The 18893-nt window shown below is 38.3% G+C and overlaps 1 protein-coding gene across 8 annotated transcripts; it reads right to left on the bottom strand.

The window, feature by feature from the left end:
• Window positions 1–161: 161 nt before the first annotated feature.
• washc2c (WASH complex subunit 2C) lies at window positions 162–18515 on the bottom strand. Of its 8 annotated transcripts, none has more exons than XM_053621069.1 (32): window positions 18312–18514; window positions 16419–16570; window positions 16165–16329; window positions 15999–16067; window positions 15184–15357; window positions 13656–13749; window positions 13458–13522; window positions 13124–13177; window positions 12886–12972; window positions 12498–12582; window positions 12223–12288; window positions 11822–11937; window positions 11580–11643; window positions 11422–11472; window positions 11138–11320; window positions 10863–11032; window positions 10085–10195; window positions 9861–9956; window positions 9655–9751; window positions 9434–9507; window positions 9141–9313; window positions 8803–8914; window positions 8172–8366; window positions 7881–8078; window positions 5555–5683; window positions 5293–5394; window positions 5025–5105; window positions 3582–3638; window positions 2672–2890; window positions 1933–2508; window positions 1536–1710; window positions 165–1445 (listed from the first exon to the last, which is right to left on the bottom strand). In XM_053621069.1, the coding sequence occupies exons 2-32, from the start codon at window positions 16545–16547 to the stop codon at window positions 1300–1302; spliced, it is 4113 nt and encodes a 1370-aa protein (XP_053477044.1). In that variant the 5' UTR covers window positions 16548–16570; window positions 18312–18514; the 3' UTR covers window positions 165–1299. The 8 variants fall into 8 exon arrangements, with proteins under 8 accessions (XP_053477047.1, XP_053477044.1, XP_053477041.1 ...); XM_053621066.1 differs by having other exon boundaries at window positions 9434–9535; window positions 9647–9751; window positions 16419–16556; XM_053621067.1 differs by having other exon boundaries at window positions 9434–9535; window positions 9647–9751; window positions 18374–18514.
• Window positions 18516–18893: the final 378 nt, after the last annotated feature.

Here is an 18893-nt window from a genome sequence, read left to right as displayed (position 1 = left end):
ATTCTTACACTGATCCCTACAACAGATTATAGGGGGCTTTGCTTGTTTAGTAAGGAAGATGCATGTGCTCTGTAGAAACCTGAAAAACGTTAACTGATTGAAGCAGCTTTTAAAGGTGCTCTATAAAATAAATAAAGTTGTTTATTATTATTATTATTATTATTATTATTATTATTATTACCGATATGATTTTATGGCTCGTTATTGTAGCCACGAACTTTAGGCCAATTTTATCAGATATTAAAAGTCATTTCAAATCCATTTTTTAAAATGCCATCTTGTTGATCCATTTGTAATATGTGGGTCATTTTGCTATTCTAGATAGGAGCCCGCGACCTCATTTCTACAGGCATGCATTCATCATGCACGACTCCACCTAAAGAACGGTGTATATATAGTGGGACACAAGCAATATTAATGCCAGGTAATGGAATTAGTTATAGTAAAAATACTGTACTGCGCTGTGCTTTGTAAGCTGGACGTTAACGGCATGCGTCACAGAGAGCACATTATCCAATATCAACCAGACTGTCACCCACACAATTTAATTTACAGGAGCACTTCTTTTGCTCCAAACATTACTATATATTAGCCTAATTAGTAATTAACTAATGGTAGGCCAGTTAAGTGAAAGTCAAATTAAAAACATATTGATAACATTTCCATGAAGGGGACGATGGGGGGAAAGAGGAAAAAAAGAGGAAAAAAAAAACAATTTCAGTCTTCATAAAATATATTTTCTTTAGTTTACAAAAATCATTTTACATGCAACACAAAAATGTATATTAAAAAAAAAACAGCATCAAGACAATGAGCACTAATGTTGATAAGCAATCCTGACAGTCATACGCAACAAACTGACACAAAACAATGCAAATAAACCATGTTTACCATATCAGAGGAATGTATCCATTCACAATCAAATCAATTTGATTTTATATGATGTATAACTGATAATGTCAATTTTAAAGTGCTTTACCATAATAAACACAAAGGAATAAAACAAGCCATTAATAATCTAAACAACCATTCACGGCAGCTTTAACCTACTGCTGAAAGATGAGCAGATGCCATTAGAAGATACTTGAGACTTCGGTTCATCTCTTCTTGATGAGGATGCAAGCTATTGATCAAACATGAGTTTTTATATACCATTAAAAGTTAGTTTTTATTATCTATTTGTCATAAGGCTGTTTTTTTTTCTATAATTTATACATTATATCTGTCAACAGTATTAATCCAGTATGTTCTAGCCTGTGAGTCCAACAATCTCTACACAAATGTACAAATTTCAGATATTTAGTTTCCACCAAACACATTAAGAGGGTCATCGAAAATATCATGGCCTGATTCCTCTGCTGAGTTGGTTTCCTGGACAGGCTTCTTAGGCTTCTTTGCAGTTGAGGCCCCTACTGGTTTTGTGATTCCAGATGAGAAAATATCATCTGTAAACAGCAGAAATAGTAGGGAACATCTATCACAAATGCATGTGTCTGTGTTTTACTGGTCTTTACTCTCTAGCAGCAGTAACTTACCCATGTCATCATCAAATATTGATTTAGTTTCCACTTTCTTCTTCGGCTTTTTCTCCTTTGGCTTGGTTACAGGAGTCAAATCAGCAAAAATGTCAACATCGTCATTAAACAGGCTTGCCTCCAAGCTCTGTTCTTTAGGTTTCTTAAGTACTTTGGAAGGTGTTTCTTCAGCGTCCTGTAAAGACATTTTAGACCAGCAGTTCTCAAAACGGTTCTCGGGGCCCCAGACATTTTTGCTCTATGGTGACTCACACAACACTGGGACAGAGCAAAAAACAACTGCTTGATGCTCATCAATGAAGTAACAAATTGCATCCCTTAACACCAATCCTAACTAAAGAAAAACAGAAAGCTGTCTGCTATAAAACTTCAGGAATAGGATTAAAATGTACATCACCTTGAATATGTCTTGTTTAATGGAGCCGGCAAGTGTCGTAGAGTCCTTCTTCTCTGTTCCAAAAATATCATCGTCATCATCATGGAACGGCACAGCCTTGGCTTTCTTCACTGGCTTTGGCTTGACTTTGGCAAAGAGCTCCTCACTATGGTCGTTGAAGACAGGCATGGCTGGCTCTTTTTTCTTGGAGGTTCCACTGAACACTGCCTCAGGCGTCTTTGTCTTGGTTTGTGGTGGAGGGGTATGCTTAGGGACTGAGACAGATGCAAAAAGGTCCTCTGAGGAAAACAAGTCCTCCTCAGCAGGAAGGAGAATCTTGGGCCTGACTGCCCCATCAGTGTGTGTTTGTGCAGGCATTGTGGTGGTGCTAGTGGTTATAGGTAGTGTGAGAGCAGAGGGTCTGGCTGGTATAGGATTAAAGGCAGACGGTGATGAAGTCGCTCTGGCTGCTGAACCAGCTTGAAGAGCTGAGTTTTCTTCCGGGCTGTCCAGGTGAGCCTCTTCAGAGCGCTGAGCAGCCAAGTGTCTCGCTGCACGTGTCTGGGGACGCCGTTGCAACGCGCCTTTAACACGGTCCTGCACAGACAGGTTTTGGGTTAAATATTACATTTACAAAAGCAAGTCCATGCAAAGTAAGAGTGAAAACATGGACTGTACAGGAACAGCTTCTTTTTAACACCAAGGGAAAACAGTGTAACCTTAAGGCAAGTACCAATTCAAAAGCCATAATCTGACCCACCTTATTGGCATTCTGTAGTGTAGTGACCTGAGCTGGCATGTCCAAGTTGATCCCTCCCTCAGCAGCAACCTGGAGTCCCGTAGTGGAAGCAGATGCCTGCAGCACCCCTGCAGGTCTGGGCGAGGACGAGTGAGCCAGATCAGGGGTTATGCTGACTGCACCTGGAACCGGTGGACCTGCTCCACGCAGGAGGCTGGCAGGGTTGATGGCCAAACTAGCCTGAGAGCACAGAAAAGATTCAAAGGAAGCTCTCAGAAATTATATTAGGAAAAACCAGACTGGATTAGTTCAAACGCCCTACAGAAAAATTAATAGATGTTAAAATGCGGGTTATATGGCAAAAAATATCATATCACAGGATACTGCATAAGCTACCTAGTCAAAACACCAGGGCCCACCAATCATCAACATCCACCAACAGTAGCGCTTTAATATACACAGGTTACACACCTGGATGAATGTAACTAAGCATGAAACCTGAGCTTGTCTTTTGTCACTCCCACGATGGGAATCAATCTGCATATTAGTACTTTGTTGCCATATAGTCCACAATAGATGGTCTGACGCCATAAATCAAGATGACTCAAGAAAAAAGGCTTAGAAATACAGACTATTGCAGATTTTATAACATGCTGTACATATGGAGAAATACAGTGAACAGGACCAAACAACAATACAACACAGGCAACAGAAGCAAAGATATGTGCAGACATCAGCCCTTATAGCGTGATCTATAGAATGTAAAATACAGCTTTAAAGTGTTTAAAGAGAGTCGTGTTAGCTAGATGCCCAAGCTTTGTGTCCTTTTTTGTTTAGAGGATGAAGTTCATTGTGAGTGAAGCCACAATGGATAAAGTTCTTATAGTGTAATAGGAAGACACAGGGAGAGAGAATTTTAATTAAACATTACTTGAAGTTTTCCAATCCGTGATGAAGTTTCTTTGGGTTTTACCAGGCTCACAGGCTTCTGTGCAAACAATAATTACATTTTAAAACCATTTGGAATACTTTAATACATGATGGTATTTACTAAAATAATATAATAAGCATATCCAAGTACACCACTGAAGATCTGTTTTCTATGGATTATATAATATTATAGTGAGAGCTGGCATAAGCTAAAATTGCCAGAGCATGGAATAACTGCTAAACATATTTCTAAACTTCCATCAAGCTTGTAAAAGATGATATTAGGTGTGTAACAATGCGATGTGACATGATGCACCACGATTCAAAAATGTGACGATGTACATCATGGAAATATGCGATTCACATCGTGGAACTTAGCCTTCTATGTTCTTTTGTGTGGAGCCTGCACCATTACAGGGAATCATCTGCACTTGTGAAGTGATCAAAAGCCCGATACCTCTGCATTATAGGATATATGGTTAAAGAAAACACAATAGAACAGATAAAAAGAGCTCTTCGGTAGCTTTCAAACGACACCAGCGTCACGCCTCTGTAATCTGTCGTGTCTGAGAACAAGGCCACAGAATTCGGCTTTTTTAGTCGATTTTGGAGCTGTATTTCCGGTACAATAACGACTCGGGCGCTGTATAATAAATAAATATCGATAGGCCTACTTGTTCACAGGGTTTTTAGTTTTTTATTACTGGAGAAATACAACAAATAAATAAATAAATAAATATTGATACTTGTTCAATGGCTTTTCTGTCTCATTACTACAATCACTCATGCTCTTTTGTGCTCTCTCTTTTTCCCTGCTCTCTTTCGCTTCAATAACTGCATATCAATGGCTCAAGCCTCCGTTTCACTTCATGGCCGCGTTACCACCTTGGGTGCGCATTATTTGCCTAATAATTAAAACGGCCCATCTTCAATTATTACTTACATATTTCTAGTAAATCAAAATTGTCTGTCATTTTGTTTGTTGTGAGATCTGTGTGCTGTGGTGGGCAGTAGGATAGCTTTTCCTTTAGTTCAGTTAACTTGGCGAAGTGATATGGAACTGTAATGTGGACAAGAACTGACTGGAACTACATTAGCTGTGCATTTACGGAAAAATAACTGCACACCTCAGAACGTCTGTCATCCAATCAGAATCGAGAATTCAACTGCACTGTGGTATAGGTTTACAATATTAAACCTCTGTTCGTAGTAAGTCAGTTTATTTAGTTTTATACAGACAGATAAAGAATTTTTTTAAAAATGATCATTTTTCTTCATTATATTTTGGTCAAAATATTCTGACAATCTAACTGAATGGGATCGTGAGGGGAGTGTATCGTCACACCCCTAGGCGATATGCATTAACTTCACAAAAGGGAGTGTTATTCATACCCAAAATATATGTCCAAAATATGTGTAAAGAAAAGGTTTTAAAATCACATACCTGACTCTTAGCTGGCTGTACTGTACTTGAACCTTTGTCAGTTTCATCATGTTTAGCCTTATCCGGCTTGACTGGTACTTTCTAAACGTGGAAATCATATAATAAGAATTAAACATGCTCCTAATTCCCCTCTCAGTGTTCTAGAACACAGGTTAAAAATAAATAAATAAATAAATAAATAAATAAAATAATTTTTAAAAAAAAAACCCCAAACACCAGATTCCGTATTTCTTTATAATGTTTATAGAAAGAAAGCCATCTGTATTACCGGAGGAGCTTTTGGCTTTGCAGAGCTGAACAAGTCGTCGTCATCCTCCTCCTCCCCAAACAATGTAGAAACAGCAGGCTTCACTGAGCTAGGTACAGGTGCCTTTAACCACAAAACACCACAATCCCTTATAATCCAGTTTTGCCTTCTCAAATATAATAAGAGCACAAGAAAGGAATTCTCAAACTTTTTTTTGACTGATATATAAATATATTATTAGTAGATAAGAGGAATATTCCTTGTCAAAGTAGTTTAAACTTACTGAGGGTTTAGCAGAGGAAGCAAAGAGGTCCACCTCTGGGTCATTGTCTCTTTGTTGCGTCTGGCTGAACAGAAGCTCCTCATCCTGAAACACGCCTGTGCTCTTCACAAATGTTTTCGGCTCCTGAGACTGAAACACAACCAGCATCATCTCATTATTAACTCTTTGTACACACATATACGCAGTAGGTGTATTTGGTACACCTTACATCCACAATAAGTCTGTGAAAAATATGCAAAGCAAAGCCACATCTGCCAGAATTTTGTTGCAGAGAAACACTACCATGGTGTGCAAGTTAGAGGTGTTCATCAGGGCTAAATAAATAAATAAATAAAAAGTATCAAGAACTGTCTGTTTTTACCCTTATGTATGAAGACAGTTCAGAAAGGAAGCTTCCACGATAAAAGAGAGAACACAGTACAACTGAACTCGACGTCTTAAATTACAGTGGAGACAAATCATGTACATCACATTTAGAGTTTGAATTTGAATTAGAGATGGAAAAGGAGATGCTATTAGTATATATGTGTATGTTATGCTTGTTTTTTTGTTATAACCTGTAATAACTGTGGGAGGGTGAAATACACTACAGCACTGATATTATTGTGAGGCTGTGAGCAGACAGTGACAATGCATTGGAGAAAATAGTGACTTCAAGAAAAAAGAAAAAAAAGATAAGTATACCTCAAACCATCAGATTCTTCCGCACAGAGAAGCAGTGCCGATGCACAGCCCATGTTTAAAAAAATAATAAAAATTTGAATAAATAACTCAAGTAACTAGCACCTCCAAACCGTTTCAAACAGAGATGGCGATAGAGAGGCAAAAGTTCAGTTCTGCAGCTTTAAACCCATTATCACGCCTGTTTCATACATGATCCGTTTGCAGTACGCATGTGGTGAGGAAGCAGCATGCGCTCATTGTGCTTTCACACGAGACGCTTTGCAGTGCGCAGCTGATCCGCGGCGGAACACGCGTTCAGAAAAGGACATGAAGGTGGAGGATGACAGGACTTTGAATGACGTAATGACAAACAACGTAATATTCCATTCATTTCTTCTATATAGATTTAAATATTACGTTACTCAAGCAAGTAGCAAAACATTTAAACATGGGGAAAAGGTAGTATCACAAACATTTTAAATGAAAACTTCCCATCCACGCAAACAGCTGAGGAAACTGCCTCCTGTAGCTTTTCTTTTGCATTTACATTTTTTATACACTTTATAAAAGAATTCCCGCAGGTCATACACAACTTTCTCTGATAACCAGCCTGTCACGTGATTGCCCCCCACTCACCCACACACAATAGAACATGCTGTGTAATGTATTTCACATTTAAAAATATACTTTTGACCACATTAGTTATTTTTGCAACTCTTGGTAAGTGTTTTCTTTGCTTTACCCCAGGCTTAAAGTAACAAGATGACTATGAAACAGCTGTATACTTTAATTACATGCATTTATGGGGAAATTATTACATTTTTGTGTCAATCAGTGTTCATTTTGACCACGAACTATGCCCTATTGCTTTAATTCAGCGTACAGCACAGCAAAAATAGATTCGGTGTGGAAAAGATCGCTGCATCGCATCCGTGAGCAGTGTGATGCTCTAACCTGTTAATATGGGCAGGGGAAAAAATACATACTACATACGTACTGCAAACGGATCGTGTGTGAAACAGGCGTCAGAGGTGAGTAGTAACACTCTACATTTACTGCGTTACATTTACTCAAGGGGAAAGAAAAAAAAAGGAAAAAAGTACTTTTAAGAGTAGGTTTAACTAGCCATACTCTTACTCAAGTTCATTTTTAATCATGGAAATGTACTTTTTCTTGGCTACATTCGGTGGCATTCTTCCGTTACTGTTGAATGTTCATGAATATATGTTGTTTTAATAATTAGTTTATATCACGTATAATGCGCTGAAGTGGTCTGAATGGGACAACCGCTTACATTTTTTTTAGCAGCTCAGTCCTAGAAGATAATGGCCAAAGAGGTGGAAGAAGCAAGCGAGGCAGGACACAAACACACTCTCTCTCTCTCTCTCTCTCTCCCTCTCCACACACTTACTCTTCTGTTCTGTTCCATAGTTTGTTCTTTTGTTCTCTGTTGTCTTGTTTAAATGCAGATGCTGATAAGTTTGTGTTGTTAACATGTTGTGAAAATAAACAGTCAACTGTTGGGAAAATGTTAGTTTTTTTGGCGTGCGTGAGCGAGCGAGCGAGCGAAACTATATTGGCAGTATAGTGCATTTAAATATTAAATATATTAGACAGATCCCCATATAGGTACATAGAATAAATATAATATAATAAAGCCAACCTTTAATGTACTTTTGTCTGTATGCTTGGTTGCTGTGGAAAGAGGAGGTATCTCATCAGGTTCCTCTTCTTCCTCGTCATCATCAAACAGACTAAACGTGTTTTTCGTGGCCTTTTTCTCCTTGGTCTCCATGGGTGGTGGGGCTTCCTTTTGCCAGTCAAGATCATCAAAGTCCTCCAGTGCATTCTTGCTCTGTTTCTGTAGCACACACACACAAATGAGTTTTAATTTGCTAATTGAAATTTTTTGCATCAAATACCTGAAAGGGCGCATCATCGTTTTTATCCTCACTGTAGTGGTTTTGGCTTCGCCTCCTAGCACGTTGATTCCTCCGAACAAGCTAACAGCTCCAGCAGGCTTTTTACTCTTGTTAGTCTCCGCAGGGACAGCCTTCTTGTCTGAAGGCTTCTCCTCAGCTACATTCACCACTTCCTGAGTCTCCTCTGGGCCAAACAGAGAGGGAGCCTTAGATGCAGCAGCAGGCACCTGAAACATACACACGCTCGTGTTTAATTCTCTTTTCTGTAAACCAGCGAGCTCTCCGTCTGCTGTTCTAACACAGATAGCTTCGAGAGTGGCATTTCACACTGGCTAGTCTGTCTGAAACTAAATGAATTAGACCTCACGTGGTTAGTGACTGGCCCGTTGCAATTTAATCAGATTCCACATGCAAGCTCTTTGTGGTAGATCAACTCCTTAAATCTTATACAAAATCTCCTTCTTACACGAGATGTACCCGCCTAGATTCCATGAACATAAACAATTCATTATGAATACCAAGTGTTCCACTTGAGTAAATTATGAATAAAAAGAAGTCATCATCAAGTAAATAAAGTCAACAGTGCAACTAAACAGACAATATTACTAGTTTGTACGTGTGTGTTTAACTGAACTCTTAGATTATTTTAATTACACAACTTACGTTGACCTCTGGAGTTCCTTTGTTTGAAGATGGTTTAAAACCAAATAATGAACCTTTGTCTTCATCGTCTTCGTCCTCGAACAGGAGGGAGACTCTCTGAGGTTTCTTCTGACTGAAAGGACAAATGTAAGTCTCCTGTGTTGTTTGGTGCAGGAACTTTCAAACATTTGCTTCAGAATTCTATTCTTATTCAGATACTATGTTTCTCTGAGATTAAAGTCACAATCAGTGCTATTTGTACTTTTAGTATATTGGTTTACAATAGGGTGCATGTGGGAAAGATATTATTCCCTGAAAATCAGTGGTTCTTGTTAAAATAATGCTGATTTAAAGGACACCTTGGTTCCTTGGTGGCTGCAAACAGATCATCATCGTCATGGTCATCAAACAAGCCATCTTTCTGTGGTGCTTTGGCACTGGGGAGCCTGGAGGGGGCACTGGTGCTAGCCTTCATCCCACCACTCTTCACGTCAGGCACGGCTGGACTGGGCTGTGAGCTCATCCACTGATCCTGGGAAATACACAGTGAACAAAGATTAGATAAATTCAGTCCAATCCATCTTGGTTAATCATATTCAGCGCATAATGAATTCTAGTCCAGTTTTATGGCAAGGTTTGACTTTCTCCATACCTCATCATCACTAAAAAGAGCACTTGATAAACTTTTCTTGGGTTGGGGCACGGCTGTTTTGATCTGATCTGACTGAGATTTTGGCACAGAGGAAAAAAGATCCTGCAGAATTAAAAATGATCATTAAAAAGGCCAAATTCCTTGGACTTGTATTTTGGTATGAAACTTTACCTGTTCGTTCCATATCTTAGAGCTAGATCTGCTTACACTCACCTCCTCCTCCTCCTCGTCATCAAATATAGAGATCGCAGCCTTGCTTGGTTTGTTCTGTGCTGGGCCTTCTGGTTTTGACTGACTTTTTGGCACAGTAGGGAATATCTTTGGCAAAAAAAAAAAAAAAAGAAAGAAATGCAAAAGAAAAAACATTGTGATAAAGCTTTCACTTTTACAATTCACAAATTTTTATTTTTTTTTAATAAAAGCATACTTGTGAGTCCTCATCATCAGAGAAAAGACTCTTGCTCTGCGCTTTCGCTGTTGTTTTAGGAACAACTGATGGTTTGACCACAGGAGGGGGAATACTCTTTAAAAAAAAAAAAAAAAAAAAAAATTTACATCAAAAACAAAATCAGCAGCAGAGAAAATGGGACAAATGTAGCGTGCGAAAGAGAGAGATAGAGAGGGAGAGTGTATAAGGAATGGTTTTTATACCTCCTCAGATTTCACAGACTCCTCACTTGTTGAAGGATGACGTTTCTTCAGGCTTTCAGCAAGAAGACTATTTGTGCCAGGCCCAAACATAGAGATGGCACCAGCAGGTAACTGCATGCAAACAAATTTATCATACATTTCATTTAATGACTGTCAAACCTGCCTGCATTGTCTGTACTCCTACTAGGAATCCTACAAGCAGAAAGTGAAATATTGCTTTCTATGAGACAAAGAAAGAAAAATATGGTGTAATACTACTACTAATAATAATTTATATAGCACTTTGTACAAAATGTCAAGGTGGTTTACATAAAAGAGCACAAGATTAAACAAAATACCTACATTTAAGTATTTATGATAAAGCTGAATAACCTACAGTTGTGAATGGATTGACTATAAATCTAATACAAATTACTTAAAAAATAAAAAAAATTTAAAAAGCATGTATATGCACTAAGCAAGTATAGGTAAAAACAAGTAGAGATCTTGAATTCCTAATATTCTCTGAAACACTAAGAAAAGTGAGTACAGCTCTTGCGCTGTCTGAACTGTAAGTGATCATCTGAATTAACAGCAGGCGTGCCTGAGATATGTGCTCACATTGGGTTTTGCATCTGGTATAACTACTGATCACCAGGTAAGTATTCAGAGCTTTAAACATCATAAGCTGGACTGTGAAGTCAACAATGAATGGAATATAACTTTCATATGAAGAGGTTACAGAAGGGAAATTTGTGCAATAACCTCATCTAGGAAGTGCAGCAATATGCTTAACTACCTTTTTCTCTGGGGGTTTTACCACCTCTTCCTCTTCCACAACTTTCTTGCGCTGCTGAGAAATAGCAGAACGAGAACCCACGCCAAAAAAGTCACCGTCCTCATCATCATCATCATCTTCACCTCCAAACAGGTCTGCTGTTGTCTTTGGCTTGGCTTTCTCCTGTGCAGCTAAACACAAGATATGATTTTTACTACAGCATCTACCCTTTTTTATGTTTTACAAGTAATATTCACGTGACAGGGCTTCACCGACACAGGCCTACACCAACTCACCAAACGTGGGTTTTTTAAGCGTCTTCCCACTGAAAAAGTCGTCATCATCCTCGTTGTCATCAAATAGACCACTTCCTAGTGAGGTTTGTTTTCGAGCTGCCTGCACTTTGGATTTGACTGGACTGTCATTCTCTTTGCTCTCTAATGAGTCTGAACCATTTGGTGATCCAAAGAGTCTGTTTTCTGGCAGGAAAAAAAAACACACACAAATATCCCTCAATTAAAGGCTAAAACTCTTAATGATAAACCTCAGGTTTTTATGAATTATTAAGAAAGAAATTTACCTGGGAAAATGGAAACCGCACCTGTGGGTGGTTTCTTAGTGTTGACATGCTCTACAAAAAACAAAAGAATTAGGTTATAGATTTATAACACACTATACATCTTCCAAAAATGAACTTTAGGAAAGGTCAGTAAATTCAGGTTGCTCTTGGTATGGTACCTGTTTTTTTAGACACTCCTTGCTCCTTCTCCTTTTTGGGTGCCTCAGAAAACAGATCACCTTGCTGAAACACAGAAAAACATTCAAAATGTCAGCAATTATATTATTTCGCTACTGCCTTCAGTTTGTAAATCTTTGTTTAGAATTTGAATTTCATTTCACAAGATATATTTTTACATTTTGTCCTTTCCGAGTGATTTTTTCAATGCCTAATAACCAATCAACAGTGTATGAACACTTACCTCATCATCATCAAACAAGCCTTTACCGCCACTAAAGAGACCACCATTTCCTCCAAATGGAGAATACTCATCATCCTCCATTTTTGGAGGCTTGAACATCTCATCTTCATCTTCCACTGCAACAAAATGGATGTGAAATGAACGGGTTTATCGTGTGATTTGCTCAAGCTACAATAGACACTGCAAGTCATTCGGTGTAAATATGTTCTTCTGGGGAATTTTAAGGAAATAAAATGTAAAAGAAATGAATAAGTTGGGTAACAAAAAAAAGGAAGTTTTGAAGGCATTGTCAGTTTATATGAATGCTAATCCTGTTTGAAGTATTACAAACATATTAAGCAAACAGCAAGGCATTCTGACTGAGAGAACCTCTCCTACAGTATGAATGAAGTTACATGTACCCCGTGCCTCTGGCAGTTTCTTTCCTTGGTTTTTCCTCTTGGTGACTGATGTGCCTGATGACAATGCTTGAAAAGAATTACAAACGTGCAAATGTAAACAAAACTAAATAAAAAATGTGAAAATTACCCAAATAAAAATCCACTAACTGTGACAAAAAAAAATCTTCATATATATATATATATATATATATATATATATATATATATATATATATATATATATATATATATATAAAAAGAATAAAATAATACATAACTAAGAACAATGAACTTACATGTACGGTCTGTCTCTGGCTTTTTTGTTGCATCTTTAATTCTTGCCGCCAGCTGGTCAGCGAAAGATGCTGGACCCACATCATCCTGAAAGACAAGCAGATGCAGAAAATCAACCGAGATATTTGCTGAGAAAACTATTTCTAAATAAGTTTAACTGCAATCCTTATTAAGTCCATTTTTGACAATGAAAGCCCACTTCACTGAATTGAGTAAATTCTAAACAAGACTCAAAGTGATCAAATATTTTGTTTTGGTAAAATACACCCTAATATATCATTATGCATCAAATTAGATTTTAAAAAGATGTGATGGTAAAAAAAATAATAATAATTCACATGTACCAGTGCCATTTACTAATGCATGTATGAACAAACGCAAATTATTCACCCTTCTGGCTTCATCTTCATCCTTGTCAGATTCTCCAAATAAGTCAGAATCTTCATTTTCTTCTTCTTCATCAGAACTGACTGGCTTCTATAAAGATACATCAAAAACAGCTCATACACAGTAAGTTACATATATTGCCATCTTCTAAGTAAGAATTTATTTATTTTTTTCACTTGCATGCCCTCGTAACATAGAACCAAAAGCAATGAACTGAATACTGTACATAAACAGTTCTTACTTTCTTTAAGCTTCCTTGGCTTTCTCGTTCTTGGTCAAAGTCCTCATCTGAGTGCTGTTAGGATTAGAAATCATCTTATGTAGACAAGCCTGATTTTTGTTGGCAGTTACAGATAGGATATGCTACCATAAATCTAGTCAAGTTACACTCAGCTAGAAACAAATAGATTAGGGTTACTGTTGAATCTGGCTTGCTCACAAGGAATCTAAATTTAAACCAAGATTGTCACAAAGCAACTTTTCATCAGGGAAAGTTTTTTTGTGACTATGTCTATTGCTAAAAGCACTATACAAATAAATTACATTTATTAAATGTGCATAATATCTAACTTTACCTCCTCCTGATCTTTATCAACTTCACTCTCAACAAAACTCTCCCTGTCACTGTCAATGGACATTTCTGTGAAAGAGAAAGAGAGAGAGAGAGACAGAGAGAGAGAGAGAGAGAGAGAGAGAGAGCAACGCACAGGCTATTAATAAAAATTAATTCAATTCAGAGAATGGAATGAAGTAAGGCATTAGGAGTACGCCACCATCACTGGAGAGATCTCCCAGGCCAACGTCATCCTGTTCCATAAAAACCTGAGATCCAATCAAGTATGGTAGCGGCCTGTCTATGTATAAATCCTGTTAAAAAAATGAGAAAATGCTAATTAAAACACTACCTCACCAATGCGATGTACCGCACTTTGTCATCTCATACAAATACAGTGTAGCCGTAGTAGGGCTGCAATAATTAAAGGGCAAGAATTACGTAAATTGATGATAAAAACAGCTGGCAACAAATTTTTTAATTAATGGACTGTGTTAAGAAGCACGCATGCTGTGGTGTGATATCATTTAGACTAAAAACACATTTTGGCAAAAATCGTGGTGCATTTCACAATAGAAAATATGAGAACTCTAAATTACACTATGCTGTTAGTCTCATAATAACCATGACATGATATATAGTTTCATGTGAGTAACAGTTTGACATTTTGAATGATTTATTTGTGTTCAACATGAGAAAAGTGGAAATGCTATGTGCAGTGGACTTAAAAGGTCTACACACCCATGTTAGGGTTTCTGTGATGTAAAAAAAAAATAATAATAATTAAGTTTAAAAAAAAAGCAGCTCAATCATGTCTGATCTTTTTCCACCTTTATTGTAACATAGCAACCAACAACGTGGAAAAATGTCTGGCATAATACATCTTGGTTTCATTTCTTTCATCACAAAAACCTGCACGAGCATTTTAACTTCCACTGTGCCAGACTGAATCACGTTTATTATGGAGTCTAGCTTATCTGGATTTCTAACTGTAATTCACATTCATGGTTATATATTTTGATCCTTCCTGCCCTATTAGAAAACATTATCTTGTGTAGAAATGGGTTGAAAATGAACGTGGTCTATATATATATATTTTTTTTTTTTTCAGCAGTGAGTTGCGAAGCTGTTTGAATCAATTACCTCATGTGTAGTTCCACTATTTTTGACCCAGTAGTATTGACAAATTCTACATTGTTGAATTTTCTTAGTGTACACGATATATACTGAATATCTTAATATATACTGTGTGTCAAGTAATCAGGTCAGCATCCTGATGAAGTCGATCCCAAAGAGAGATGATTCATTGATTCCAGGCATTAAAATGAAAATGATTCACTTGATGCACACACGGTAAGCAAAATTTATTTCAGCATGGGACTGTTTCAGTTAGCAAGACAGCCATTAGATGTTTGTTTTGAATGCCTGGTTAAAATTGTATAAATCAGGGCTGTAAATGCAGATAAGACAGAGTTGTAAAAGGAAAGTGTGCAGAACGTGGTAAAAATAATTTAATAAATAAACTGGTTTAGGTGTCCCATCTGGTTGACATTAAGCACTTGTGACAGATTATCTGATAAACGTCAGTAACACTGTATTGCAGTTACTGACCTGTTGTTGTATTACAGTTTTAGGTTTTAAAAACAATCCATCTAACAATTAATTTTTAAAAAAAATCATAGTTTAATCAATCATCAATGTAATGGGTAATGGGAGCCCTAATCTTCACCGAACCGGAGAACTCTCACCTTGGGTTCTAGAATGGGTTCCACTCTGTCAGCTGCCTCCTCGTCCTCAGAGTCCGAGTTCCCTACTTTAACGTCCAGTTGCTCAAATGCTGATTCCAGGACCTTCAGACCATAGTTCACTGCCTCCTGGACTTTAGGTATCAGCTCAGCTTCTTTCTGTTCTCGTGTTTTTTCCTTTTAAAGGAGCAGTAAGAGACAGTGTTAGAGTGATACATCCAAAACTGCCTTTTTTTTTTTTTTACAAATATATTTGTGGTTTTTATAGACATGCAGTTTAATCCCCTTACTGAAACAGCAACATGTCTAACTTTGTCTGGAATAGAAATTATTTGCATGGAAATTAAGTTTATCTAAGACTTTTAATTAGGCAGACACAGACCCCATTTTTCAGATCAAATATCAATATCAGAGCTCTTAGTATTGGCTAATACACAATAATGATCCAATACCGACATCCTCTTAGCAAATGAGAAAAAAATTCTGCAAGATTCTGTTGCAAAATTAGAGCTGCAATAGTGGCGTGTTGTGACATATCCATGTTGTGTCAGTTAACAGTACAGAACACATCAGTGGACAGACAGAAAAAATTTCAAATCTGATCTGACCATCAATCCATTTCAGGCCGGTATCAACTTACCCATTTTTGACTGAACCAAGATTGGACAATTTACATGCATGCTTACTTTAAAATATACAGAATAAAGCTTAACACAACCACAGACAGTACTGACCCGACATCATAACTTCATAACATAAAAATAAAAAACAACAGAGATTTCCCAGTATCAGGGTTAAAAGGCTAGAAGTGTACAGACCTGTTCAGGGTGTTTCTCCTGGGCCTCTGTTTTTGGGACTGGCTCCTCAACTTCTTCATCATAAACCCTCTGAGTGATTAAAAAAAATTTACATTTGACATCAAATTTAGCTGCTCAAGCACATTACTGTCTAATTCAAAATAAAGAATTAATTTCTCAAACGCACATTTTCTATAAATTGTATGTTGGAAAGCATAAGAAACTCATTGAAGACGGTGTGGAGGCAGCTGTCAGTTGCTTTGGTGTCCCTTATAAGGCCATCCAACTGTTTTTCGATCTCATGGGTCTTGGACAACATCCACTGAGAGAAGTCTTGCAAGTAGAGAAAAAGCTGTCAAGGTGAAAAGACATCAAAGTGACAATCATGCACCATGGCAAGTAACTCCACACTCCAAACATTTCTGTAATTAATGTAAATACCCCAGAATCTGCAGCTAAAGACCAACTGGCGCTGTTTTTCCGCATCTCGTCCAACGTCCAGGGTCGCTCCCACACCTGCTCCGCCTCACCGTTGCAATTGCTGGGACCGTTCTCCATGTGTTCTGCCATAGCGATTACCTGTTACCACAAAACTGATCACATTTCCAGGACACCGTGGTTATTATACATACATACATACATACATACACACACACACACACACACACACATACACATATATATATATATATATACACACACACACACACACACACACACATACATATATAATATAAAACAAAAGTATGTTGACACCTGACCATCACACCCATATGTGTGTCTTCCCCAAACTGCTGCCATAAAATTGGAAGCACATAATTGTATAGAATGTCTTTGCATGCTGTAGCATTACAATTTCCCCTTCACTGGAACTAAGAGACCCAAACATGTTCTAGCATGACAATGTCCCTGTTCACAAAGCTCCATGAAGCCATGGTTTGCCAAAGCTGGAGTCGACGAAGAGGTTTTTTGTGAATGCATCCAAAAATGTTTGATTTTGCTGCGGCTATTATCAAACAGAAACTGTTTTCATGGTATTTCGCAGTGATGTCTGTTGGTAAGAAACCTTTAAGCTGTACTCATGAACTGAAGAGGGCTTCGGCTGAATTTGCGTTGTGATGATGTCACATGACCAAAATCTGCAGTAATCCTGAAAAATGGCAAGCTCGTCTGAATACTGTGGTGTTTGCTTGATTTTGTGTTCATTTCTGCGATCGCAAAATTGCAACTGCAATGTCAACTAAATCCCAGGCTGCCTCAGCCGACATCAGAGCCTGACCTCACTAATGCTCGTGGCTAAATGGGCACAAATCCCCACAGCCACGCTCCGAAATCTAGTGGAAAGACTTCCCAGAAGACTGGAGGGCAAAGGGGGACTAAATCTGGAATGGGGTGTTCAAAAAGCACACATGGGTGCGACGGTCAGGTGTCTACAAACTTTTGGCCATATAGTTTATGCACCATTCGAACTGACATGATAATATCCCAATTATACATTACGCCTCAAGGGGAAAAAGATGATTTGTGCTTTTTCCTTCAGTTTAAAGGACACACCGGAAGATCTCAGTAATTTCCATCATCTCCCATGAGAAAACCGAGCACTGGCCGAGTTTCACACGCAGAAGAAGGAAATAAACAGGACTTTCATTGAGTCAATTACCAGCACTGACATAAACTAATCGCAACTCGTAACACTCCTTGAACCAAACAGTGATCAACAGCTCTTGAGATCAGACAGATTACAAACCCAGCATTTAGTCTGATCAGTGAACTACAGTGACAGTGGACAAGGTCAGAGTGACAGACGCATCATGCACCTGTGCTGCACTTATATACCAACACACACAGTGTCCAATTACACGGACAACAAAACATGGACTTAAATCGTCATGTGCCTTACTAACTACAGGCTTCATTTCTGATCACTACAGCGACTCTAACCTGTTCCAGCCCCATGTTTCAAACATACCAGAGTTGAGTCCATCACCAGAACTGGGCTTCTGCAAACGCATGTTAGCAAGCTCGGCTAACAGGAGTTAACGTTAGCTACATTGTGTAACGTTAGTTATATAGCTATTCAGCTATTTCCTGAACCGTTTAAAACACACACAGCTTACTACCTTAACCTGTGTAACTCCAACCAAATCAGAAGCTGGAGCTTTTACCGTCTCGACTTGTGATGTTTTTGTATTCTAGCTAACTCTCAGCAGCTAGCTCCATTATTTCCCTCAACACAACCTGTTTCCCCTGTGTGCAGTGCGGCGGCTTTCATCAACTAACACACGCACTGTGGCTCACTTAACTCCATCCTAACACAACAGACATGATCAGTACCTTGGACCAATTTATTTCGCCCAGGTTGCGCTTTTCATAGAAAACAAAAAACCTGGCTCAACCTCGGCGAAACAGTGGCTGTTGGTGATCCGCTCTCTCATTAGTATTCCTTCTGTTCGGCCATGTCCTGGCTGCTACAATCAGCTGACTCCATAGTCACCTGACGTTAGCGAGACAGTATATTTTCCACCCGTATTTCGACACACCTCCACTTCCTGCAACGCAGATCGTCCACGAGACGTGCCTGAAATCCTGTGCTGTGATTGGTCCGAATTCACATCATTGCTGCGCGAAATAATACGCCACTGTGAACTACTAACCAATCCTCAGTGACGGAGGCGGGGTTTGTCAGAATACAGGTAGAAGAGAAAAGCGTAAAAAGTTTTTAGGGAGAGGGAGGGGGAGGGAAAGGGGGGGAGGGAAAGGTAGGGGGGGGGGTTAGGAGGAATTAGTAAATGGAATTAGTAAATTATTCATTTATGGGTTTTCTTTTGGCTTGGTACTAATGTGTTCCTGTGTGATGATTGAGGAGTTAAAGAATGAGTCGCATTCATTAGTGCTGTCAGTATCATTTGTAGTTAT

Source organism: Ictalurus furcatus, chromosome 3 (assembly GCF_023375685.1).
Source record: "Ictalurus furcatus strain D&B chromosome 3, Billie_1.0, whole genome shotgun sequence".
Taxonomy (NCBI): Eukaryota; Metazoa; Chordata; class Actinopteri; order Siluriformes; family Ictaluridae; genus Ictalurus; species Ictalurus furcatus.
Note: the sequence above shows the minus strand (reverse complement) of the source record. Positions and strands in the feature narration are given on the sequence as shown.